Genomic DNA, 27,701 nt, shown 5'->3' with positions numbered 1-27,701 from the left:
ACCCGCCTGAAATCGTGCACATCCAGGTTCAGAAAAAGTACCCTTAAGGGAGGCTAATACCTTCTCCGAATGCAAAGGTACTTGAGCAGAGGGGGAATCAGTCTGGCAGTGGAATTCACATTGTGGAGGTTGAACCCTGATGACTTGGGTTCTTATGCTCCCATTACAACTGAAGCCACAGCGTTGGATAACAACAAAAACAGTGAGGGTGAGATTATCCTAACTCGCCAGGCGGGAAACCCACAGGATCGGGCGGAAAGCCAGTTTTACACCTCCGCCCCATATCGCTCACCACAGACTTCAGTGGAGAGTGAAATCAGGGCAGGATGTGAAACCAGCATTGTCCCCCGATCCCCTCAGTTTCCCGACAGGCATGTTAGATTAAAATTGCACCCCCCTCCCCTCCCAAATTTTCAACTAGATCACATGAACGACAATCTCACACACTACAATTAATTCTAACAATTACTAATCACCACCGGGCCTTTAAGGACATGAGGAAGACGTATTACACTGCGCGGCTCTCTCAAACGATTTAAAGCAGAGAAATCAGGCATTATTTCAGAAATGTACCAACAAAAGCCAAGACAAAGCAGAGACAGGCAAGCAGAGAGGACAAAGCAATCCTGATGAAGTTGATGGTTTTGGTGGAAGTGGCTGTCCCATCTGCTTGTTCCTTGGTTACTAGAAAATAAATAAAATCAAATCATAGAGTTATACAGCACGGATAGAGGCCCTTCGGCCCATCGTGTCCGCGCCGGCCATCAAGCCCAGTCTAATCTAATCCCATATTCCAGCATTTGGTCCATAGCCTTGTATGCTATGGCATTTCAAGTGCTCATCCAAATGCTTCTTGAATGTTGTGAGGGTTCCTGCCTCCACAACCCTCTCAGGCAGTGAGATCCAGACTCCAACCACCCTCTGGGTGAAAAAGTTCTTTCTCAAATCCCCTCTAAACCTCCCGCCTTTTACCTTGAATCTATGTCCCCTTGTTATAGAACCCTCAACGAAGGGAAAAAGCTCCTTAGTATCCATCCTATCTGTGCCCCTCATAATTTTGTACACCTCAATCATGTCCCCCCTCAGCCTCCTCTGCTCCAAGGAAAACAAACCCAATCTTCCCAGTCTCTCTTCATAGCTGAAGCGCTCCAGCCCTGGTAACATCCTGGTGAATCTCCTCTGCACCCTCTCCAAAGCGATCACATCCTTCCTGTAGTGCGGCGACCAGAACTGCACACAGTACTCCAGCTGTGGCCTAACCAGTGTTTTATCCAGCTCCATCATAACCTCCTTGCTCTTATATTCTATGCCTCGGCTAATAAAGGCAAGTATCCCATATGCCTTCTTTACCACCTTATCTACCTGTTCTGCCGCCTTCAGGGATCTGTGAACTTGCACACCAAGATCCCTCTGACCCTCTGTCTTGCCTAGGGTCTTCCCATTCAATGTGTATTCCCTTGCCTTGTTAGTCCCTCCAAAGTGCATCACCTCGCACTTTTCCGGGTTAAATTCCATTTGCCACTGTTCCGCCCATCTGACCAACCCATCTATATCGTCCTGCAGACTGAGGCTATCCTCCTCGCTATTTACCACCCTACCAATTTTTGTATCATCAGCGAACTTACTGATTATACCTTTTACATTCATATCCAAGTCGTTAATGTAGACCACAAACAGTAAGGGACCCAGCACCGATCCCTGTGGTACCCCACTGGCCACAGGCTTCCAGTCACAAAAACAACTTCTCTGTCAAAACTGTATTTAATATATGGGGGGAGAGGGGTAAAATTCAACTTTGATGGGTCGCAGAACGGGGGGGGGGGGGTTAACATTGTCCACCCATTATACACCCTATCTCTTGGAAGCCAATGAAAAAGAAACTAGGGTGGGGTGTATAGCAGTCAATCCACTACCGCCCAATTTGTACCCCCTCTGAAGGTGAATTAACTCAACACCCCCCAACCCACCATATACATTTTCAAGATATTAGTAGCTTTTTCAACTTGTCGTCCAAGCATAAAGATCGTCCAAGATCCCCCTGGGGGGGGATCAGCTGCTCCATCATAAAATAAGGCCGATTTTAATTTCCATTGGGAAGTAATTTTAACTTTTTTATCGCCAGGCATGAATCAGGTGACAGCCAGTCAACCGCCCCGTTCCGCACCTGGACTGATTTTCTTTCCCATTGGCTTCGGTGGAAAATAAAATGCGGTGCGGTGTAAAACGGGCCGCTGATTCACCGTCGCCCGTTTGTCGGCCAGTGACGGAAGTTAAAACGACCCAATTGGTTTCTATGACTGATCCGTAAAAGTCGCCTTTATGCCCGGGCTGTCAATCGAAAAGAGACCCACGTGATTTACTGATATTGTAAAAACGTTTGCTTTCAGTTAAATCGCTATAACTTGGATTCTCCGTTTCAGCCCGGCCGGGAGCACATATCGTGAAATTGTGCACCCGAACCCTGATATCCCAACCACTCAATTTGACAATGGGACACTCACAGGCTGAGGTTGCGGAATTTCCTTATATAAGCTCAAGGGTCACTGAAGCACAAAATCGCGCTCCTGCGACAGGATCTGGGGGCAGATTGGACGCAGCCGAAATTCACCGTGTCCGATAGTGCTAATCATGCGGGCCGCCCTTTCTACGCTCCGCCTGATACCTCATTTCCACTCCGATGGGTCTAATGACCTCTCCTGTGCTGCAATGATACAGCGCGAAATGGGGAGACTCACTGAGACTCACCCACGGACAGTGAGGCCCATTCAGAAATAGGGGAGGCTTCCTCCGATTCTATAAGGCTCGTCTTGGCGCAACGGAGAAGATGCTCGTCTTCACCGCCTGGATGCTGAGCATCAACTGGAAGCAGCGCAGAAAGGAAACTCTGGCGGGTTTTGGTAAAGGGGCTTCCCATGCTTACCGCCAGATATTCTTGTTTGCGTTCTGCCCAGTAGGTAGAGATAAACCACTGCCACAATGGGCCATGGTGCAAAATGGGCGGGATCATATGCTTTTCAGCTCCATTGGGGGCAATTTTAACCTAACTGGCCAGGCGGGAATCCCACGGGATCGAGTGGAACGCCAATTTTACACCCCCGCCCGATATTGCTCTCCGTTGACTTCAAAGGAGGGTGAAATCGGGCGGGGCTGTGAAAGCAACATTGCACCCCATCCCGTCAGTTTCCCAGCGGGCGGGCTAAGTTAAAATTGCCCCCCCCCCCATTCAATTGATTATCGGGCAGGGCGTATAACTGGCCACAGATTCGATACCGCCTCTGAGTCAGAAGGTCGTGGGTTCAAGTCTCACTCCAGGGACCTGAGCACAAAATCCAGGCTGACACTCCTAGTGCAGTACTGAGGGAGTGCTGCACTGTCGGAGGTGCTGTCTTTCGGATAAGTCACCTGCCCTCTCAGGTGGACGTAAAAGATCCCACAGCATTATTTCTAAGAAGAGCAGGGGAGTTCTCCCCGGTGTCCTGACCAATATTTATCCCTCAACCAACATCAATAAAAATAGATTAATCTGATCTTGCTGTTTGTGGGATCTTGCTGTGCGCAAATTGGCTGCGGCTTTTCCTACATTATAACAGTGACCACACTTCAAAAGTACTTAATAGGTTTGTGAAAGGTGCTATATAAATGCAAGTCTTTCTTTTGCTGTGTATTGTCCAAAAGCAATATTAACCATTTATTAAATTAGAATTTTCTTTCCATGCAGAGCAATGTGTGGCATATAAATTACCTGCTCCCGGGAGCACCATTAGATCGATTTGACCCGTTGCTGACCCTGAAACCGCTCTGACCTTTACTCGGTAGGTCCCAGTGTCGTTCAGCCGGAGATCTTGAAGCAGCAGAGAAGCGTTTTCAGGGAAAAGAGTGATGCGGTGTCTGTAGGATTCCCAGGTAAAGTTGTATCTGCTACTGTTACCGGAAGCATTCAGGGAGCTCCAGATCAGGAATGGAGTCCGGAAGGTTTGGAAACTCCAGGAGATCTTTACGTAATGCTGGTACAGAGCCCTGTAGGAGACGGGCAGAAGAACGGACCGATTTTCGATTCCAGTCACTTGGTTCTGCTGCACGATCAGTTCAGTCGAGCTCACATAACCTGTCCACAACTGAAAGAAACTGCGTTAGAACCGACAGATTCTACGTTATACTCAATAGAGCAAAACAGCAGGGATCAAAGAGTGAAGAGTGAAATAAAGTTGACAAATTATCCAACTATCCAGGGGATGCACTGCAGCAACTCGCCAAGGCTTCTCCGACAGCATCTCCCGAACTCAGCGACCTCCACCACCTAGAAGGACAAGGGCAGCAGGTGCAATGGGGAACACCACCACCGGCACGTTCCCCTCCGAGTCACACACCATCCCGACTGGGACACGTACCGGTCGTTCCTTCATTGTTGCTGGGTCCCAAATCTCGGAATTCCCCATCCAACCGCACTGTGGGAGCGCCTTCACCACACGGACTGCAGCGGTTCAAGAAGATGGCTCACCACCACCGCCTTCTCAAGGGGCAACTGGGGATGGGCAATAAATGCCGGCCTTGCTCGCCACGCCCATATTCCGAGAGTTAATTTTATAAGAGGGACGGAGCAATACGAAAAATGAACCGGTTCACTTACACTAACCGTAGACTTAGTGTATAACATATTAGTATAACGAGAGATTGAAGCAAACTCCAAACTATTCATTAATATCACTCATATTGCGCCTATGGACTTGTACAAGAGACCATTATATGTCACTCACGATCTGAATAGTCACCGGTACAAAACCTCGCTAAAGGGTAGGGACTGTCAGTGGATACAGGTGATGGTTAATAAGATGCAGAGAGAGAGGGGTTCCCCTCACTGAGACTATCAGTTCGTAACTTCGCGTAATGTAGTGCTATTAAAACGTATTTAATAGTCTTGCAGTAAACGACACGCATATGGTGTTTTACTGGGTAGAAATTTTCCCAACAGTCAAATGCATTCACAATGAAGTAAATTCATGTCTTTTAACAGACGTTCTGTATATTGATACGAATATTATCCCAGTTCTTAAACTCACCCAGTGCGCTGAAATGAAGCAAAGGGGCCAGAAAATAGCCCCAGGGAACATCCTGCTCCTTCTCCACTCTGCTTCACACTGTATTGCGTGTCTGTGTTTGTAAAGCAAACGGGATCGTTTGCGATCTAACTGCCGGTATGAGACAGGAGACCAGAAACAAGCCAAATGGACGGGGAACCAGCGACATGTGAGAGATTAGAGAGGGCGGAGGTGAGGAAACCACACAGCCACTGTCCTGTTAAAACTGTTGGACTATAACCTGCTGTTGTAAGATTTCTTACATTTGTCCACCCCAGTCCATCACCGGCATCTCCACATCACTGTTAATATATGAGGAAAAGCTAAAAGATTTGAAGAAGCAGTGTGATTTCTTTCTATTATTTTTTATCGAGTATAAGGCAGCCTCGATCCTTGCAAGTGAATGTTTTAGAAGACTATAACTGATGAGATTTTTCTCATACCTCTCTAACTCACCTCCCTTGACTTGGAGTGACAGAAATGATCTTAGACCTATGTTCTAGGGCAGCCAATATAGAAAAGGTCAGCCCCGTCTCACATTCCAAATGGACACTGGATTAACAGTCATCGGTTCATTAAAATTTGATTTTAAGTTATACATTTGCAGTGTCGGTGAAGCGAGGTTATGCTCGAACTGTATAAAACACGGGTTAGGCCACAGTTTGAGTACTGTGTACAGTTCTGGTCACCACGTTACAGGAAGGATGTAATTACATTCCAGAGGGTAGAGAGGAGGATGTTGCCTGGACTGGAGAATTTTAGCTATGAGGAAAGATTGGATAGGCTGGGGTTGTTCTCTTTGGAACAGAGGAGGCTGTGGGGTGACTTAATTGAGGTGTACAAAATTATGAGGGGCCTTGATAGAATGGACAGGAAGGACCTATTCCCCTTAGCAGAGAGGTCAATAACCAGGGGGCATAGATTTAAAGTGTTCGGTAGAAGGATTAGAGAGGAGTTGAGGAAAAAAATTTTCACCCAGAGGGTGGTGGGGGTCTGGAACTCACTGCCTGAGAGGGTGGTAGAGGCAGAAACCCTCAACTCATTTAAAAAATACCTGGATGTGCACCTGAAGTGCTGTGACCTACAGGGCTATGGACCAAGTGGTGGAAAGTGGGATTAGGCTGGATGGCTCATTTTTCAGCCGGCGCAGACACGATGGGCCGAATGGCCTCCTTCTGTGCTGTAAATTTTCTATGCTTCGATGATCGTAAGAGGTATATAAGAGCACAGTCAATGGAACTTGCAGCATTAAGGCACACATGGTGAGTTTATTCTCACCGATAAAAATGGAAAGTAATTGGACCGTGTTCATAATGTCCTGGAAACAGAAGTACTGTTTCATTATTACATTTCTTCTAATTTTCTCTGTCTATTCGTAAGACTGCTGGCTCGAGTCTGACTTCAGTTCGCCGAGTGCTGCCAACACTTCACACCTTGTACAAGCAATCATTGTTCCACACCTCGGCCTAAATAATGTGTCAACTGACTGTTGGGTCCTGCAGAGCATCCCGCACTCTGCTCAGTCAACGCATCGTAGAATGGTGCAGCACAGAGGATAGAATGATACAGCACAGAAGGAGGACGTTCGGCCCATCGTGCCTGTGCCAGCTCTTTCTAAGAGCTGTCCAATTAGTCCCACTCCCCCCCCTGCTCTTTCCCCATTGCCCTACATTGTTTCCCCTTCAAGTATTTATCCAATTCCCTTTTTGAAAGTTGCTATTGAATCTGCTTCCACCGCCCTTTTCAGGCTGTGCATTCCAGATCATAATAACTCGCTACGTAAAAAAAAAATTGTCCTCATCTCCCCCCCCCCCCCCTCTGGTTCTTTTGCCAATTACCTTAAATCTATGCCCTCTGGTTACCGACCCTCCTGCCAGTGGAAAGAGAAGGTGTAGTACTTTCCAGCAGGGATGATTCCACAGCGACCCAAAGCGGGAAATTGGCTGATATTCCTGTGGCTCACTGGGCTGGACTGTAGAGGGCAATGCCAGCACTGGACTGGGTTGTAGAGGGCAATGCCAGCACTGGACTGGGTTGTAGAGGGCAATGCCAGCACTGGACTGGGTTGTAGAGGGCAATGCCAGCACTGGACTGCAAGAGCAACTGAGAGCCACAGACTCAACACAGACATGGAATCCAACCTTGGACCTCCTTAATCTTTGAAGCTCACCCACAGTGTTGTGCTGCGACATTAGCAACGGCCTGAGTTCTCTCTTAGTGATGTGGATTTTGACTTTATGCCGTAGCGTAAAACAGGTGATAGCGAGTCGGCAGCCCGTTTTACAACTCTCCCCATCTTTCTTCCCGTTGCAGTTAACGGAAGTTGGCCGGCAAGTTGTCAATCAATCCCCAATGGAAGAAAAATCATGTGAATTCTGCAGAAACGCACGGGGCAATTTTAACCTAACCCACCTGTCGGGAACCTGACAGGATCGGGCGCAAGGCTGGTTTTACACCCTCCCCTGATTTTACTCTCCATTGAAGTCAATGGTAATATTGAGTGGGGTATAAAACCACCCGAACCCATGGGATTCCCGCCTGGTGAGTTAGGTTAAAATTACCCCCAATCTCCCTGCCAAATATTCCTTTCTCCACTTAGCCCAGTCGGAGTTTAATACCCCGACTGTAAAGATGAAAATCTACCCCCATTAAATTACATTGCCATTGAGAGACTGGGGAAGATTTTTCTATATCGCAAGAGTTCCCCGAGGTGGAACGGTAAACTCTTAGGCTTGGACGCTGAAGAGGAAAAAACCTCTAGAAGTCTAAATTATGAAGAGAGACAGGAGGAAGAAAGATTGTGGGAGGACATTATCCAGGTTTTAAAATGTTGAGCGGAACAGACGATTTAGACGCAAGCAGGTTTCCCAAGATGCAAGCATTATAAAAAGAGCCAAAATCAGTGCTCATGGTAGCCAGTAGATGGTGCAACCTTGTGCATTAGAGTCCAAAATGGCCGGTAACGATAATAACTAAACGAGGCATAAAATAAAAAAAGACAAATACTCTGGCCAATTTTAGGGGAAAAAAAATCTGGAAAATTCCTCCCTGCCAAATCAAGGCAGCCAAGCAAACTTCAGGAGGCCAGAATAACGCATCACTAGACATACTTATCGAACTTCATACTGCATATCATAGAATCATCGTGGAATCATACAGCATAGAAGGAGGCCATTCATCACATTATGCTTCTTTGAAAGAGCTCGCCACATAATCCCACTCCCCCAGTCTTTCCCCAAGTATATATCCAATTCCCAATATGTCCCAATATCCTTAGGAATGTAGGGAAAAAAACTCTCTCTTCATAATTTAGACTTCTAGAGGTTTTTTCCTCTTCAGCGTCCAAGCCTAAGAGTTTACAGTTCCACCCCAGGGAACTCTTGCAATATAGAAAAATCTTCCCCAGTCTCTCAATAGCAATGTATACAGCATTGGAAAATGACATTTCCACTTCTTTATGCAACTGCCTAGCCATTCTATCTCTTCTCCCCTTCAATAGCCCCCTCTGCCAAAGCTTTATTCATCACCCTATTGAAGTCCATGGGCATCCCCTGATAGCATTATGAGTGCAGACCTGGTGGGGGAAATCAATATAAAATAAACAAGCCCCAAGTTATACTGGGGAACCTCAGTCCATATTCTGTGACTCCTTCACCCATTAATTTCTGATGCAGAACCCGGTCAAAGAAATTCTGAGAACGCACGAGCATAGAACTAGATTAGATGTCAGGATCATTTTCTTTTCTCAAGGGTCATGAACCTTTGGCTGCAGGCGTACAAAATGGATTCCTTTGAGGTTTTATTATAATAGCTGTCGGACAATGGAACGTCTTTGTCCTGTCGACCTGTGCTAGTTTTCCAAGCCTCAGAGGTGAAAGGTCAGTATCTAACCCCTGCACCACGCAGCCACCCCCAACCCATCAGCAGTTTTGAAGGGCTGTCCCACTTCAACCTCGCATTTGGCAGACAACACTTCTGCCAGAAAGGTGGCACTTGTTATGTTAATCTGTGGGTCAGTGGGTAGCACACTCACCTACTAACCCATGAAGGTTGTGGGTTCAAGTCTGACTCCAGCATGTAATCTTGGCTGATACTTGCAGTACTGATAAAATGATGTGCTGTCTTTCAGATAAAATGTTAAACTGAGGCCCTCTCAAGTAGCACTATCTTGAAGAAGAGCAGGGGAGTTCTCCCCAGTGTCCTGGCCAACCTCAACCAATATCAGTAAAACAGATTACCTGGTCATTATTGCTGTCTGTAATTGGCTGCTGCCTTACCAACATTGGCTGTAAAGCACTTTGGGAATGTCATGAAAGGTGCTATATAAATGCAATTTTTTCTTTTTTAGTGGACAATGGTTCATATTAATATGCTTTGCGTTGGTAGGAAAAATGGACTTCATGATTGTCTAATGGATGGTGCAGACATATTTAAAGGTAAAGCAGAAGGGGTTGCAGGGGTGTTAGCAGATCTGGCACTTGGCATGTCAATTCTATCTAGGCAGAAATCATCAATGGTGATACTGATGGACCAGTTGAGTATCAGTCAGAAATTGTTATGGTAAAACTGTCAGTACCTTGGTCAAACTCCGTTTTGTTTTGTTTTCCGAGACATAAGACACAAAGACATTGTAAAGACAGAAAGAACTTGCATTTATATAGTGCCTCTCACATTAGGATGTCCCATAATGATTTACAGCCAATCAAGTTCTTTTGAAGTGTAGTCACTGTTGTAATGTGACAGCCAAATTGCGCTCAGCAAGATCCCACAAACAGTAATGAGATAATGCCCAGATTATTTCTTTTAGTGGTGTTGGTTGACGGATAAAATTATTAACCAGGGAACTTCTACTGCTCTTCTTTGAATAGTGCCATGGGGTATTTTACATCCACCTAAGAGGGCATACAAGGCCTCAGCTTAAGGACAGCACCTCTGAGAGTGCAGCACTCCCCCAATACTGAATTGATATATTATGTGCTCAAGTTTCTAAAATGGGGCTTGAACCAATAACCTATCTGAGTTGGAGGTGAGAGTCTACCCACTGAGCCACAGCTGATATTCCCGGCCACTACAGCAGTGCGCAGGAAAGATTTGAGAAGCATGCTCGTTGGCTTTTAAAGGAGGAGACTGACAGGGATGTAAGGTACTAAATATAGATCCATTTAATCAGGAGGACTACTTCAGTGCATGCCAGGATACCAGACCAGGGTGTTGTAGGTTACAAATGGTGAAAGGAAAGTTTGGAGGGAACTTCTTCACACAAAGAGTGTTGAACACTTGGGATGGTCCACCAGATAGAAAGGTGGAGGTGCAAACCTTAGACTGATTCAGTAGTCTGTTAGTTGACTTTGATAGTGAGGGGGGGTGGGTGTAGTTCCTTTATTGTGGATGGCTGGGTTAAGATGAACCCCATAATCTCCCTTGCCCATTACCCATTATGTGGAGATGCCGGTGATGGACTGGGGTTGACAATTGTAAACAATTTTACAACACCAAGTTATAGTCCAGCAATTTAAAATAAAATTGCTGGACTATAACTTGGTGTTGTAAAATTGTTTACAATCATTACCCATTACCCATCCTGTACAATAGAATCACTCAGGCATTCACTTCCGAGGGACAACTCCCGCCTTTCTATTAAGTTTCCGGCGAGCACAGCGCCGCCTGTTGGCCGAGAACTGGGATTACAGCGACAGGGCATCCACCGCCCGCCCCAGAGACGTCACAGAGCCCGGTCAGAGCCGGCAACTTGAAGAACCAAGTTCGAGTCCAGCATTTGCAGCAAAGACACAACGTATTTTTTAAAATATATATTATTAATAAAGAAATCTGCAACTTGGAACAAAAGGTACCGCGAGCAGCTGGTAAATCATTCAGCATTTAAATTTTGTTTTATAATCTTGAAAAAAAACTTCTTGGAAACCGACAAGAAATTGCAAGAAAAAAAGGGGGACAAAAGGGAAGGTTGCTGGTGACATGGCATCCGAAAAGGAACTGGAAAATATCATAAATGAAGTGATCTGCCCGGTGTGCCTGGAGTTTTACAATGACCCGGTGATGGTAGACTGCGGTCACAATTTCTGCAAAAATTGCATCCTGAAGTACTGGGAGAAACAGAAGGGAAATGTCTCATGTCCCAAGTGCCGGGAGGAGTTTCCCCAGAGGAATATCAGACCCAACCGCTTCGCTGCTAACATGGTGGAGAGCGTCCGCAAACTGAGCATCAAGCCCAGGGAAGATAATTTCCTGCGCTGCGCCCAACACGACGAGAAGCTCAAGCTGTTTTGCGAGAACGACAGGACGGCGATCTGCGTGGTTTGCGCCGTTTCTCGAGAGCACAAGGACCACAGGATCAACCCCTTGCAGGACGTGGCCGTCATCTACAAGGTGCGTGTGTCAGTAGACAAAACTGCTTACTTGTTAAAATTGGGCGTGAGGGTGAATTTGGGGAAGGTGTCCATTCTTTCTGGATGCTGTAATCTGCAGGGGGGAAGGGGGAAATTGGCTTTATTTGGGTGGGCTAAAAAATTGATGAGATCCTAGCTGTAGGTAAAATAGATAAGTCTCCCCGTCCGGATGGGATGCATCCGAGGTTGCTGAGGGTGGAAATTGCGGAGGTACTGGCCATAATCTTCCAATCATCCGTAGACACGGGGGTGCCACAGGACTGGAGAATTGCAAATGTTACACCCCTGTTCAAAAAAGGATGTAAGGATAAACCCAGCAACTACAGGCCGGTTAGTTTAACCTCAGTGGCGGGGAAACTTTTAGAAACGATAATCCGGGACAGAATTATCAATCATTTGGACGAGGGCGGATTGATTAGGGAAAGCCAGCACGGATTTGTTAAAGGCAAGTCGTGTTTAACTAACCCGATAGAGTTTTTTGATGATGTAACAGAGAGGGTAGATGAGGGCAATGCAGTTGATGTGGTGTATGTGGGCTTTCAAAAGGCGTTTGATAAAGTGCCGCACGATAGGCTTATCATCAAGATTGCGGCCCATGGAATAAAGGGGGCAGTAGCAACATGGATACAGAATTGGCTAAGTGACAGGAAACAGAGAGTAGTGGTGAACGGTTGTTTCTCGGACTGGAGGGAGGTGTACAGTGGTGTTCCCCAGGGGTCGGTGCTGGGACCACTGCTTTTCTTGATATATATTAATGACTTGGACTTGGGTGTACAGGGCACAATTTCAAAATTTGCAGATGACACAAAACTTGGAAGAGTAATAAACAGTGAGGAGGATTGTCAAGAGGATATAGACAGGCTGGTGGCATGGGCGGACACGTGGCAGATGAAATTTAATGCAGAAAAATGCGAAGTGATACATTTCAGTAGGAAGAACGAGGAGAGGCAATATAAACTAGAGGGCACAACTCTAAAAGGGGTACAGGAACAGAGAGATCTGGGGGTATATGTGCACAAATCGTTGAAGGTGGCAGGGCAGGTTGAGAAAGCAGTTAAAAAAGCATACGGGATCCTGGGTTTTATAAATAGAGGCAGTGGGTACAAAAGTATGGAATTCATGATGAACCTTTATAAAACACTGGTTCAGCCACAACTGGAGTATTGTGTCCAGTTCTGGGCACCACACTGTAGGAAGGATGTGAAGGCCTTAGAGAGGGTGCAGAAAAGATTTACTAGAATGATTCCAGGAATGAGGGACTTCAGTTACGTGGAGAGACTGAGAAGCTGGGGTTGTTCTCCTTAGAGCGGAGAAGGTTGAGAGGAGATTTGATAGAGGTGTTTAAAATCATGAAGGGTCTAGACAGAGTTGATAGAGAGAAACTTTTCCCATTGGCGGAAGGGTCGAGAACCAGAAGTCACAGATTTAAGGCGTTTGGCAAAAGAACCAAAGGCGACATGAGGAAAAACTTTTTTACGCAGCGAGTGGTTATGATCTGGAATGCGCTGCCCGAGGGGGTGGTGGAGGCAGATTCAATCATGGCTTTCAAAAGGGAACTGGATAAGTACTTGAAGGGAAAAAATCTGCAGGGCTACGGGGAAAGGGCGGGGGAGTGGGACTAGCGAGCAGGGGCTCGACGGACCGAATGGCCTCCTTCTGTGCTGTAACCATTCTATGATTCTGCTTAGACCCTTCTGTTTGGTTAAGAAAAAGTACACCCATTCTACAGACTGGTGTACTTTTGATCATTATCCATACCCAGACCAAGCCAAGCACGCAAAATCTTGCAATCATTAGGGTATTGGACTAGCAACGCTGATGGTCATGAGTTCGAATCCCACCCTCTAAGTTCCCCAAATCTGGGTTAGCACCAGAAAAATAACTGCAAAAGCTGTCCGATTGTCATAAAAAAAAATCCCAACCGAGCCCTTCAAGGAAGGAAACCTGCCTACACGTAACTCCAGTCCCAGTTGAGTCTTAACGTCCTCTGAAGTGACCCAGAAAGCCACTCCGTTGGCTAAAGAAGCCCGTCTCTGACCATCGACTTCTCAGCCGAAGGTCTTCTCAGAATAACTCGGGTTGGGCAATAGGCTTTGCCTTGGTCCTGAGAAGAAATAAATTGTCAAAGAATGGCACCATGCTTGCTGGGTATACTCTGTTCCGTTCGCCTTGTAAAACATGGGAGTTCTGTCTTTACCGCCTTAGCCCAGTGAAGGAAATATGATTTGGGAGACACGCATGCCCCTTACAGAACCTGGCACATTTTGTCCCCGTCAGATTGAGAGTCAGCCGTGGCTCAGTGGTAGCACTCTCACCTTCTCAGTCTGGAAGGCTATGGGTTCAAGTCCCACTGCAGAGACTTGAGCAGACTGCTACTCCAGTGCAGTGCTGAGGGAGTGCTGCACTGTCGGTGGTGCCGTCTTTTGGATGAGAATTTAAACCGAGACGCCCGTCTGTCCTCTCCGGACGTGGAAGATCCCATGGCACTATTTCGAAGACAAACAGGAAAGTTCTCCCTGGCGTCCTGGCCAATATTTATCTCTCAACCAACATCACTAAAACTGGCCGTTGTCATATTGCTTTTTGTGGGATCTTGCTGTGCGCAAATTGTTTCCCCCACATTACAACAGTGACTAGACTTCAAAAGGCACTTAATTGGCTGTAAAGTGCTTTAGGGTGGCCTGAGGTTGTGAAGAGTGCGATATAAATGCAAGTCTTTCTTTTCTCAATGGAAGGAAAATCCAGGGGGGGGGGTTTGTTCCGGCCCTCGGACCCTCCCGTCTAATCTTCCTCCTCGCTCAGGCGATGCATAACGCCCAGGCAGGAAAGACGAGCGTCGTCTAAAGGGTGTGCGTCTTTTAACAATCTGATAATACTTTCAGGGAAAGCTGAAAAGCGCATTGGAGTTTCTCAACAACCAGGTGGATGAAATCGCCAACTGTCAAAACAGTCAAGAAATCAACATTTCCGAGCTGAAGGTGAGGCGTTAACCTGTCAACTGAACAGTCATATGTGTGTAAACAATTTTACAACACCAAGTTATAGTCCAACGATTTTATTTGAAATCTACAAGCTTTCGGAGGCTTCCTCCTTCCTCAGGTAAATGTCAGGAATTCCTCGAAGCCTATGCATTTATAAGTCAGAGAACAATACATGGTGATTACAGACTGCCCCTGCAACTGCCCGTTGCCAAGGCAATCACCGTGTTCAGACAGAGAGGTGTCACCTACAGAACCCCCGAATATACATTCAACAAAAAAAAACAAACAGGAAAAAAAAACAGAGAGAGAGAGAGAGGCAGAAACATCCGGAAGGCAGAGAAAGCCAACAAATGACCCGTTATATTATAAACAGATAGCTTTTGGACTCGTTGGACTATAACTTGGTGTTGTAAAATTGTTTACAGTTGTCAACCCCAGTCCATCACCGGCAGCTCTACATGTGGCAGACACTTCGGAGTCACAGGGGAAATGGTTGCTCACTGTTATTAATCGAGACAAGGAGGCGGAAGGCCCAAATCTAAAATGTAGGGCGGCAATAAAGTAAAACGGTCAATGAGCAAGACATGACTCCTGTGGCATCAAACCTGAGCTTCAGATGTATGAAGGGTGTAGGAGGAAGGGACATCTGAAGGAGGTGAGCACTTCCACAGCTTGGAGCTCCTAGAGAGTGACCTAACCTGACCGTCGGGAATCCGACAGGATCGGGGGCAGTGCTGGTTTTACGTCCCGCCCCGATTTGACTCTCTGTCGAAGCCAATGGAGAATAATATCGGACGGGATGAATTCGAGCGAGAAACCCCCTGTCCCGTGGGTTTCTCGCCCGAATTCATCCCCTGGACTGAGTGAGCGAGCGAAGAGTCTTCATGTGAGCACATGGAGGATGCAGGGACGATGAAGATTGTGTAGATGGCGTATTTCCAGCTCGGGGGCGGGGTGGGGGGGGCAGCTAGAAACGAAAGCTCAGGGAGGGGGGCGGACTGAAGATCCCAGTAGGGATAAAATGGACTAAGTTGCTTTGGAGAGAAAGGTTAAAGGTGAGAGAAAGCCCTCTCGGAGGACAAACATCGTCTAGTCCAGAAGTACGCGAGAGGTAATACAAGAACCTCCTTGGATGTAAGAGCAATATTAAAGTCTTGGGGGGGGGACTTAGAATTTATAAACAGTTTGTTGGGTAAGGGTATTAAGGGTTATGGAACCAAGGCGGGTAAATGGAGTTAAGATACAGATCAGCCATGATCTAATTGAATGGCGGAACATCCTCGAGGGGCTGAATAGCCTCCTCCTGCTTCTATGTTCCTAAGAGTTGTTGGGAGAGACGATTCTGGTCCCTTGGGTTACTGCTGCCAAACACCTTGCTGTTCTCTTGCTTGTGCAAATCTGGCTTTATTTCCACAGAAACACGCTGACACTATTCGGAAGAACATCGAGTTGGAGTTCGCCAAACTCCGCCAGTTTCTGCGCGACGAGGAAAAGCTCCTGATGGGAAAGATCAAAAGGAAGGAAGACAGCATCTTACTGCAGCTGGAAGAAAACCTGAAGGCAGCTTCGTCGGAAAATGCCTTGATGAACCGAAGAATAGAAGATATACAGAAGAGGCTGAACCTGCAGGAGGCTGAGCTACTTAAGGTAGGGAGTGTTAACACAAAGAGTGTTCACACTTGGAACCAGGAATGCTAACATCATGGGGCTAATTGTGACTGGGCAGGAAACTCAGGGGGGTCGGGTGGAATTCCAATCTTACACTCCGCCCAATATTACTCTCCACTGACTGCAACTGAGAGTAAAATCGGGGCAGGGTGTAAAACCAGCGATCCCGTCCGTTTCCCAAAAGGCGGGTTAGGTTAAAATTGCCCTCCCCCCCCCCCCCCCACCCCCCCAGCTGTTAGGATAACGCTTCAGAGACACGGTCGAGCTAACAATTATGTTGCATCTGAGACGTGGGCAGAACGGAAGCTTACAGATCAGGAGCGATTGCAATCGGAGGTCAGAGCGTGGGCTGGGTGAAATAAAACTCGGAATCACAGTGTGCCAGAGTTGGAAGGGCTCAGTAACCTAGGGAGTCACGGAGACGCTACATTGTCAAGTCACAAGATATATTACGATGGGGGAGGGGGAAAGAAATTTGTTCGAGCTGCTGCCAGGAGGAGACTATTACAGGCTGAGGTCTGTTTATAAATTATTGGGACGGAGGGTGCCTTAGTGTGAAGTGGAGCTGAGAATATTATAGACTGGGATGGGGGTCTGAGGATACTATCTTCTGGGATAGGGATGTGGATTCTGCGGTATTTCCGTTATATAAATGTCAGTTTAATATATTAACGTGGAACCGATCCCGTTGGAATATGTTTGAACTTTGAAATGTTGGCTCTGTGATCAAGTTGCACTCTAACCTCCCCTATTCTTTATGTCTAGGACATAAAATCGGTCCTTGAGGGGTATGTAATCTTTTCTCTGTATGTCCGGTTCGAATTCTATTTGCTAACACCGAGTATCCCTGCGATTTCTTTTAGTATGAGTATCATTTCCCCCCCAAAAAAGCTGCATTAAGCAAACCAGGCTACATCGTCCGAGGGAATTCAGTCGCGGCCCCTTGTTCGTGAATACGCGCCACATAACCACGGCAGGAGCGTGAACAAGGACGAAATCAGTTTTTATTAGGAACATAGGAACAGGAGGAGGCCATTCAGCCCTTCGTGCCTGTTCCGCCATTTGATAAGATCATGGCTGATCTGTGATCTAATATCCCTTAATACCTTTGGTTGCCAAAAAGCTATCTATCTCAGATTTAAATTTAGCAATTGAGCTAGTATCAATTGCCGTTTGCGGAAGAGAGTTCCAAACTTCTACCACCCTTTGTGTGTAGAAATGTTTTCTAATCTCGCTCCTGAAAGGTCTGGCTCTAATTTTTAGACTGTGCCCCCTACTCCTAGAATCCCCAACCAGCGGAAATAGTTTCTCTCTATCCGCCCTATCCGTTCCCCTTAATATCTCATAAACAGTATTGTTTTGATATTGCAGCTTAATGCTTCTTTCAAACCCTCCCAAAACGCCTCACGTGCAAATAGTACCATTTACCCCGAAAGGAGGGCAAGTGCCATAAACCTCACTGTTATTTTGACAGCGAAATCTGGCCCTTTGAGTAATCAATATTGCAGCGTATGTGAACGGGGCATCAATTTTGCTCAGGGGCAGCAATGGGATTCTGTTTTTTTTCTAATGTTGTTGGTTGAGGGATGATTTAGATCTGTTACAAAATCGGGCGACAAATAACAAATGAACCCTTGCTCAAAACAAAAAAGTTGATATAAGAATGCAGTGAATGGGATTGAATGAGCGCAGGGAGAGTTTGAAGGAAACCTAGTGAACTCGTCACGTTCAATATCCAGACTGTGTGGAGAGAGTGTTAACGTGGCAAATGGAATGCTGCCATACTTAGCGTGATGTGGAGATGCCGGTGATGGACTGGGGTTGACAATTGTAAACAATTTTACAACACCAAGTTATAGTCCAGCAATTTTATTTTAAATTCACAAGCTTTCGGAGGCTTCCCCCTTCGTCAGGTGAACATCCAATCAAACCTCACATGGAACAGGCTGCTGAACTCTGGACACACGAAAAATATATCGGGGAGGGTGTTGTGATGAACAAGGGGTACATTTTAGCCTAACTGTCCGGGCGGGAATCCCATGGGATCGGGTGGAACGCCTAATTTACACTCCGCCCGATATTACTCTGCAATGATTTCAATGGAGAGCAGAATCGGGCGGGTTAGGTTAAGAACATAAGAAATAGGAGCAGGAGTAGGCCAGACGGCCCCTCGAGCCTGCTCCGCCATTCAATCAGATCGTGGCTGATCTTCGACCTCAACTCCACTTTCCTGCCCGATCCCCATATCCCCATTAAAATTACCCCAAATAACACTCGGGATTAGTTATGAGAAAGGATTAAAAAGCACAACGTTACTGTCTAGAAAGATCAAAGGTTAAATGGTATTCAATCGAGTGTCTAAAATAACAAATGACATGGATAAGGCAAGTCAGATTATTACTTAAAAGTAACTCAGGAAGATACGACCAGAGGGTATACATTTAAGTTAGGGAGAAATAAATTTCAAACATATGGGAAAGAATTCCTTTAGTTAAGAATAATCTGACAGGGAAAACCGTTCAAAATGCAGCTGGATACTATCGTGGGAACGGTTAACGACATCCGTTCTCGTTTGGCTTGTTTCTTTGAGGCCTTTTGACTGATGATTCTGGGTGAAAATATCCATTTTAAAAACAGAACACCAGAGAGGACATAGCCAATAAAAACATTCACCCGTTTAGACGCGACAAACACAACCTATTCCTGTTAAGCCACGGTCAACGTTAAGCCATATTCGTCGAGAAAATGAATTTGCTGCACTAAACTGGAACACAATCTAACGAGCTGTCCCTCCATTTGTGTGTTGGTTTTAAAATTCACCAAAAGCACTGTCTCGCCAAGCATATATCGACCCCACATTTAAATAAGAACAGAGTATCCCATCCACACTGCAGTTTATTCATATGTTTCTGATATATATATATATATATTTTAAAATAAAAGATTATAAACTATATTCAACCAGACTTTTAACATTGCACAAATGTCAATATTTACACAGAGCCGAGATGCCATTCATCAGACCCATCGATGTCAATATTAATCTGAATCTTCATGAACCCACTGGACCTCTGCAGTTTCTGGTGTGGAAACGAATGCTAAAGGTTATTAGCCCCGGTAAGGTTAACCGTAACGGAAGGTGATTCTAATTAAATTCCCTGAACTTCAAGGTTTAGGAATATAGGAACAGGAGTAGGCCATTCAGCCCCTCGTGCCTGCTCCGCCATTTGATAAGATCATGGCTGATCTGTGATCTAACTCCATATACCTGCCTTTGGCCCCATATCCCTTAATACCTTTGGTTGCCAAAAAGCTATCTATCTCAGATTTAAATTTAGCAATTGAGCTAGTATCAATTGCCGTTTGCGGAAGAGAGTTCCAAACTTCTACCACCCTTTGTGTGTGGCAAACAGAATTAATGCGAGCAAGAAAACCAGAATATGTGGAACGTGTTTTCATTAAGTCGGAATGAGGTATATTTGCATTCGCCTTAGAGAGGGTGCAGAAGAGATTTACCAGAATGGTGCCAGGGATGAGGGACTTCAGTTATGTGGAGAGACTGGAGAAGCTGGGGTTGTTCTCCTTCGAGCAGAGAAGGTTAAGGGGAGATTTGATAGAGGGTGTTCAAAAAGATGAGGGGTTTCAATAGAGTAAATAAGGAGAAACTGTTTCCATTGGCAGGAGGGTCGATATCCAGAAGACACGGATTTAAGATAATTGGTAAAAAAAAAGAAGGGAGATGAGGAGAATTTTTTTTACGCAGCGAGTTGTTATGATCTGGAATGTGCTGCCTGAAAGGGCGGTGGAAGCAGATTCAATAGTAACTTTCAAAAGGGAATTGGATAAATACTTGAAAAGGAAAAATTTGCAGGAGTATGGAGAAGCAGTATGGGAGTGGGACTAATTGGAGAGCTCTTTCAAAGAGCCAGCACAGGCCGCACGGGCTGAATGGCCTCCTTCTGTGTGCTTAAAAAGGCCAGCGGGATAGAATTGAAAAGCAGAGGAATTATGTTAATCTTGTATAGAATTTGTTTAGACCATACTTGGAGTACTGTGCACAGTTCTGCTCTCCATATTATAAAAAGGATACAGAGGCATGGAGGGAAAGATTCACAAGGATGATACCAGAACTGAGAGGATCACCTTATCAGGAAAGGCCGAACAGGCTGGGACTCTTTTCTCTAGAAAAGAGAAGACTGAGGGGTGACCTGATAGAGGTCTTTCAGATAATGAAAGGGTTTGATAACGTAGACGTAGAGAAAATGTTTCCAATTGTGAGGGCGTCCAAAACGAGAGGTCATAAATATAAAATAGTGGCTAATAAATCCAATAGGGAATTCAGGAGAATCTTCTTTACCCAGAGAGTGGTTAGAATGTGGAACTCGCTACCACAAGTAGTAGTTGAGGCAAATAGCATAGATAGATTTAAGGGGAAGCTTGATAAATACATGAGGGAGAAAGGAATAGAAGGTTATAGAATCATAGAATCATAGAAGTTACAACATGGAAACAGGCCCTTCGGCCCAACATGTCCATGTCGCCCAGTTTATACCACTAAGCTAGTCCCAATTGCCTGCACTTGGCCCATATCCCTCGATACCCATCTTACCCATGTAACTGTCCAAATGCTTTTTAAAAGACAAAATTGTACCCGCCTCTACTACTGCCTCTGGCAGCTCGTTCCAGACACTCACCACCCTTTGAGTGAAAAAATTGCCCCTCTGGATCCTTTTGTATCTCTCCCCTCTCACCTTAAATCTGTGCCCCCTCGTTATAGACTCCCCTACCTTTGGGAAAAGATTTTGACTATCGACCTTATCTATGCCCCTCATTATTTTATAGACTTCTATAAGATCACCCCTTAACCTCCTACTCTCCAGGGAATAAAGTCCCAGTCTGTCTAACCTCTCCCTGTAAGTCAAACCATCAAGTCCCGGTAGCATCCTAGTAAATCTTTTCTGCACTCTTTCTAGTTTAATAATATCCTTTCTATAATAGGGTGAGATGAAGTCGGGAGGGACGAGGCTCGTGTGGAGCACGAACGCCGGCATAGACCAGTTGGGCCGAATGGCCTGTTTTTGTGCTGTAGTTTTGATGTAACTCGATGTACGATTCTATACAATCCTCCAGAAAGCACGGTGATATTAAGGGTTACAGATTCATTTTGAGCCGCAGCGCAAATGTGCAGTATGGCTTTGGCCGCCCGTCATGGGGTCCGCCTGATATTCCGTTCCAGTGACATCAGTAGAACTGAATGTGGCGTATAACAGGCGGCCTACGCACTATCGCCCATATTGAATTCCTAACCCTAAATATTTCAATCAATTATCCTGTGATTTTTCTTGTCAAAATCCCTCCACCATTCATTTTGGTATTTCGTTCCAAAGGACTTCACACAGAGTTGACCCGTTTATATGATCACAGGCTAACGTCTATGTCAACTCAGCACTGAGATGCAATCAATGGTCAAAATGTTTCACTGAGGACTCTGAAGGGTGTTTTACTGCATAGGGTTGGGTACAAAATATCCACATCCGTGTTAAGTGAAAGGACAAAGAGAATGAAATCAGCTCGACATACTCCCTCGGACTCCATGTTTCCTTTATTCAGTGACATGATGCACGACGTTAGACTTCTGAATATAATGGAGAGGATCGCCTGGGATGTAGATCACAAAGGGGGCAGCGGTAGTTCTTATTAACAGTTTTCAGAAACAATAGCTGCCTGCCATTCTTTTCACTCGTAAGAACGACAGCGGGTTGATAACACAAGTGAGAACCAGGCAGAATGAGGAAAGTGCAGAGGGGAAGTGAAAAAGGGAATAAGAGGGGGCAAAGAGAGAGAGAGAGCATGAGACTGGCGGCCAACATAAAAGGGAATCCAAAATCTACAGGCATGTAAACAATAAACGGGTAGTAAGAGGAGGGGTGGGGCCGATTAGGGACCATAAAGGAGATCTACTCATGGAGGCAGAGGGGATGGCTGAGGTACTAAATGAGTACTTTGCCACCTGTCTTTACCAAGAGCCGGTGCGGACTCGATGGGACGAATGGCCTCCTTCCGTGCCGTGACCTTCCTATGATTCTATGCTACTGACGGAGGAGAAATCTTTTTTTGTTGATGGTGCAGGTTATGGGAATGAAAGCCACCACTGCTCCCTCACTGCGGGGTTCCCCACCCTGGGGCTACCCCCTGCTTCGGGCCAGAAGCACAAACCTTAATTAACCCCCCCCTCCACCCCTCCCCCGGCCTCCGGCCAATATCTGACGCTGACTGTGATGGCCGCTCGCACTTTGAACCTCCTCGTACATGGTGGGGGCGGGTGGGGTCCAGTCTTTTGGGCAGTAGCGCAAAACAGGAGATGACAAATCTGCAGCCATCCCTCCCGATCTTCTTTTCCACTGGGGGGTAATTTTAAGGTTCGGCGACCGTGTAAAACAGACGATGTGGGACTGGTTTCGATGGAAAAGAAAATCAGGCAGTGTGTAAAATATAATGTAAAATTCACTCCTCGCCCATTTTGCGCTATTGCCATGACCAATTTCACACCTGGGATAAGACACTATAATGCCGCCTTGCGCCCTTTCTCCTCCACGGGATAGATTTTCGTGTTTACCGCCTGGAGGGAAGATTCGCGCAGCCCCCTTGCAGAACCCGCCCGATTTCCCTTGTGTCAATTTCCACGGGAGGAAATTCCAGTCGGAACTTCCCTGCCAGATTTTCCGCGCTGCGTAATGATGCCCGGGTGGCGAAGGCGGCCGACCCTTCCCCCCGCGGCATCCACGGCCAACACCGGGAGATTTGACATTCTGTTCTCCTTTGCAGTTCCAGCTGTGCTGACCTTGAACCCGCAAACAGCGCACCCCCGCCTCATCCTCTCCGAGGACAACACCCAGGTGATGCGGGGCGACTGGAAGAAGCTGCCCGACTACCCGGAGAGGTTCAACTTCCTGCTCAGCGTCCTGGCGTTGCAGGGATTCACATCGGGGCGGCACTACTGGGAGATAGACGTAGGCAACAGCACGGGCTGGGACGTGGGCGTAGCCAAGGCGTCGGTGACGAGGAAGGCCATACCGGAGAACGGAGTCTGGGCGGTGGGGCTGTGGGATAAGGAATATACAGCGTTCAGCTCGCCTCGCTCCCCCCTGGCACTGAGCATGAACCCCAAGAGGCTGGGGGTTTACCTGGACTACGAGGAAGGGCAAGTGTCATTTTACAATGCTGACAACATGACTCACATCTATACCTTCAGTGAAACATTCACGGAGACAATCTATCCTTACTTAAGCACCGAGAGCAAAACAGATCCATTGAAGCTAGTCACATTTAAAGTGTAAGTCATAACTCCCAACGGGTACCTGCTGATCCCTTTCAGGTAGGGGAGACACTTATTTCATGAATAGAGGCTAGAACGCTAGTGGGGGGGGAATCATGAGCGTTGCACTCACCGTTCCTCTGGGAAAGGTGGATGAGTCCCTTCGTGCGCCCTGTGATGGAATCGCCAGTCCAAATTCTTCCATCGACTTCTGATTTACCATTTCGTTCCGTGCAGCGGAGGGAATCTTCCCGCGGGAATTGTTCGACGACCGTTTCGCAGGGTTGCACTCGAGTTAAGAATTACTTAAAGCCCAGCTTCAAACATAGTACAAACTCAAACTCACTTCGTTGCTTCAGGCGCGGGGTTTGCTTGCGATGCGGCAGTTGGACTGAATCGCACCGACGCAGTCGTAACGCAGCGCCCCAGTGTAGCGGCAACTTAAGAACAAGTGGGCGCTACTGGTGATGCTGAGTAAATCAATGGAGTATATTTTCTCCCTGATAGGATCGGAGTCAGCAGGAGCGCTAGTACTCGCTTTGAGCAATATTAAAACATTTGGGGGGGAGAGGGTTAATCAGACTGCCCTGGAGTCGACTAATGTTGATTTCTCTTTATATTGTAGTAATGTTAACCGTTAGCCATTGCCTGTTAAGCAGGGAAGTTTAAGCCAATTTAAAGTACCACTGGGCTATTGGGTCAGGACTGATCCTAAAGCTTTCAGTAATAAAGAGGTTTAATTAAAGACATGCCATTGCAAACTGAATCATTCGATAACAGTGTGGGAAAGCAGTTAGTTCAGCCTTTTTAATTGGTACGAATGATACAGAAACAAACACAGACTGATAATTAAAGGTTTCACTCAGTACAATAGCGATTATATGGAACAGAGTGAAACTATCAATAAGCTAACAACATAAGGGAGTTACACTCGTTAATTCAACAGAAAAAAAGAGCTCGTCAAGTAAGGAAAACTAAAGTTATTGATAATCGATAGGTCAATTAAATTCTTAAATGGAGTTGTGTTTGAACTTTTATATAATTATGTAATGCAGAATTGTGTGGATTGTAATGTAGAGGGACTAAGAGACCAGCAGTTTGTAATTTGGATTCATAAAGGCCTAAGATACTGAGCTCAGACCTGTAGCATGTTTGAATGACCAACCAAATCATCAGGTATTGTTGTAAGTACTGCCTTTTAAGTGTCTGTTTAAGAACTATTGCATGTACTGTATGCTTAATAAACACATGACACCTGCTTTTCACTGTTAAAGAACCTTATTGATTTGAGGGGTAAATTATAACTAAGAACCGTCCCCTAACAGTTGGCATTGTGTTGGTGTATCGTAGAATGTAAACTTAAGGGTTGCAGCCTTTAATGCAGTAAAACGTCCCAAGGCGCTTCACAGGAGCGATTATCGAACAAAATTTGACACCGAGCCACATCAGGAAATATTACGACAGGTGACCAAAAGCTTGGTCAAAGAGGTAGGTTTTAAGGAGCGTCTTAAAGGAGGAGAGAGAGAGGCGGAGAGGTTTAGGGAGGGAATTCCAGAGCTTAGAGCCTAGGCAGCTGAAGGCACGGCCGCCAATGGTGGAGCGATTAAAATTGGGGATGTGCAAGAGGCCAGAATTGGAGGAGCGCAGAGATCTCGAAGGGGTTGTAGGGCTGGAGGAGGCCATGGAGGGATTTGAAAACCAGGATGAGAATTTTAAAATCGAAGTGTTGCCAGACCGGGAGCCAATGTAGGTCAGCGAGCACGGGAACAGAATTTGCGTTGGACACGGCCGGACACAGAGATGCATTTAAATGGGTTAAAGCCCTCTTTTGATGAGGAGTCTAGGACCAAAGCGTCTTAAGGGCCCAAGGGTATATATAACCTGCCAAGTCTTGCTCAAGCAGTTTAATAAATTAAAGGAAATGGCTGGAATTTCATGTTTCTGCAGAAAGAGACCGTCTGGAAACTGAGCTAATAAAGAACCAAGTAACAGGGGTCAGAGGGCACAAAGTCATAGCGAGGCCCTAATCAGTTAACAGCTAGAGAAGGAAAGTGAGGAGTAAAAGCATAGTCTAGAGGGAAATACAGAATGGAAGTGGCAGGAGATGGGACCAGCTGGGTGAGCGGCAGTCATACTGGTTCTGGAAAGTGAACCGAGAAGGGGACTGGAACGTTTGACTGGTTCCCCAATGCCCCCTTCCCCTCGTACACCACGCCATTACACCCCTCCCTCCCATCAATGGAGAACAAAGTGGAAACTTTTCAGCAACAGGGGGGAGAGAAATTAAAAGCCCACTTGCGAACACCAGAAATTGAAAGATACCACTGAAATGAAAGGAAAAAGGAGCCGATTTGTTTTGTTTTCAGTGTACTGTCACTTTAAGAAATGTCTGTGAGACTGTTTAATTTTCAGAGCTGCTGCTTGCAGCTGGCTCCGTCCCTGCGGCGTTAACCTTTTATAAGCTTTAGTTATTATTTGAGAATGTTACAAATATTTCAATTCTTGTTTTTCCTGCAAGAGCTAATCTTTGCTCAGTTATTTTCAGTAGATTTACCAGATTATCTAAAAAGACACGCTAAAGGAAAAAAGAAGGTAATTTGTAATCTATTGGGTGTTGTTAAGCATATCCTGTTTTAATATTTTTTGATGAATATTTGTATACAGGTATGTGTCATTTTGAGATATTAACTTCCCCCGATTTTGGGTCTGTACTGAATTGGACTAATTGAGATTAACGAACCTGAGTTTACAGACTGAGGGGGTGATTTTAAACCCCAAGAACGGGCGGGAGTTGAAAATAGTTGATTTTTTTTGGGTCGCAACCGCAAAGTTTTCGGACTTTGCATTCCCAGTGGGAAGCCTGGACTTTTACACGCTGACGTTAAACCCGGAAATAAAGCCGGGTCGCGGCCCCAAAAAAAACTATTTTCAACTCCCACCCGCCCCCAACCCACCCGTTCTTGGGGGTTAAAATCACCCCCCCCAGTGTCTGATCAAATTATTAAATTAGGAATACTGGCCTTCTGTTGTGGCAACTTTAGACAACTGGTTGAGTAAATTATTTGGTTCGTGACAAGGGATTGTCTCATAGCAACTGTCTCTTTTGAAATCATCGCCCATAAAAGGGAATCAAAAAGGTGGTTAAGGAATGAATTTTGAGTGTAATTAAGGTAACTAGAGTTAGCCAGATTTTGCTGCAAAAATAACACCGTTTCACCAACGCACGCAGTCATTAATGTGCAAATATGGCAAGGAAGAGACCCCGTGATTTGTGAATCGCCACAAGTTGCTGGCTGATTTGCGCTGATAGCCTCGCGAAAGCCCTCAACCTCCCCGTGATTTTCATGAAATTGCTGCATTTACACCTTAATTACCCATTAAACTCGCCGCAGAAAGTTAATTCTAGTAATTAACGGTGCAAGTTTTAATTTGTTAATAGCTGCCAATCAACTTCTCGTGCCCAGAAAGTAAAGAATAATAAATGTGTGGAGTCTCATTCCTTCAAGCTCATGAATTGTTTTCGGAGATTTTACAAATGTCAAATTTTAAAATTCTTTTTCTTACTTTTCCTCTCTAATCCAGTCTTTATTTCCCTCTCTTTATTTCGCTTTCTGCACCTGATTTGATTCTAATTCGCCCTCTTTCTCAGTCCTTCCTCTGTTTATTTCTCAATCCTTAAATCTCATTAATTCATGAGGTACATTATTTGTCCTGTTGTTCAGCAAGGTCCCAAATGCCCCTGTTACCCTCGCTGTGCCATTATCAGCTTAGGTTTCAAATATTTTTGCCCACAAACAGTGCACAAACAAAAATCTAACTAACGGGCCTCGTCATGAGATGCCCCGCTCCCGCAAAAATCTGGCTCAAATGTTATTGATATCTGAGAAAGCTAACTCAGTACAAGATATTAATTTCAACTTACTGTGTTGCCTCCAAAATCTTAGGAGATTTACGGTGGTCCTGCTGTGTCTCAGATCCTTGTGTGCGCATGAGACAGGGTCAGGCAACTGTTTAAGCAACAAAGCAGGGTAAAGATGTACCTGTAGGGTTCCCAATTAAGAACAGGGGATAATCAAATTTTATTATATAAAAAAAAGCACACTGGTAAATTTTGACTCTGTGCGATAGTGTAAATCGGGTGATCGCGAATTGGCAGCCCTACGTCTCTCCTGATTTTTTATTTCCACTGACTTCATGTCCTTTAAGTCGAAAAGGTTGTGAGTTAAAGTCCACCCCAAGACTTGGGCACATGATC

At 45.7% G+C, this 27,701-nt stretch overlaps 1 protein-coding gene and 1 long non-coding RNA gene across 2 annotated transcripts; one reads left to right on the top strand and one right to left on the bottom strand.

Annotated features, from left to right (window-relative positions):
- Positions 1 to 27,480, bottom strand: LOC137304936 (uncharacterized). Its single transcript, XR_010958653.1, has 3 exons — positions 27,369 to 27,480; positions 3,743 to 4,115; positions 1 to 684 (listed from the first exon to the last, which is right to left on the bottom strand). It is a non-coding gene; the product is annotated as an uncharacterized lncRNA (long non-coding RNA).
- Positions 10,819 to 24,699, top strand: LOC137305242 (E3 ubiquitin-protein ligase TRIM39-like). The gene is made up of 6 exons (XM_067974086.1): positions 10,819 to 11,462; positions 14,365 to 14,460; positions 15,880 to 16,110; positions 16,897 to 16,919; positions 19,133 to 19,248; positions 22,957 to 24,699. The coding sequence occupies exons 1-6, from the start codon at positions 11,052 to 11,054 to the stop codon at positions 23,466 to 23,468; spliced, it is 1,389 nt and encodes a 462-aa protein (XP_067830187.1). The 5' UTR covers positions 10,819 to 11,051; the 3' UTR covers positions 23,469 to 24,699.
- Positions 27,481 to 27,701: the final 221 nt, after the last annotated feature.

This window comes from Heptranchias perlo, chromosome 39 (assembly GCF_035084215.1).
Source record: "Heptranchias perlo isolate sHepPer1 chromosome 39, sHepPer1.hap1, whole genome shotgun sequence".
Taxonomy (NCBI): domain Eukaryota; kingdom Metazoa; phylum Chordata; class Chondrichthyes; order Hexanchiformes; family Hexanchidae; genus Heptranchias; species Heptranchias perlo.
Note: the sequence above shows the minus strand (reverse complement) of the source record. Positions and strands in the feature narration are given on the sequence as shown.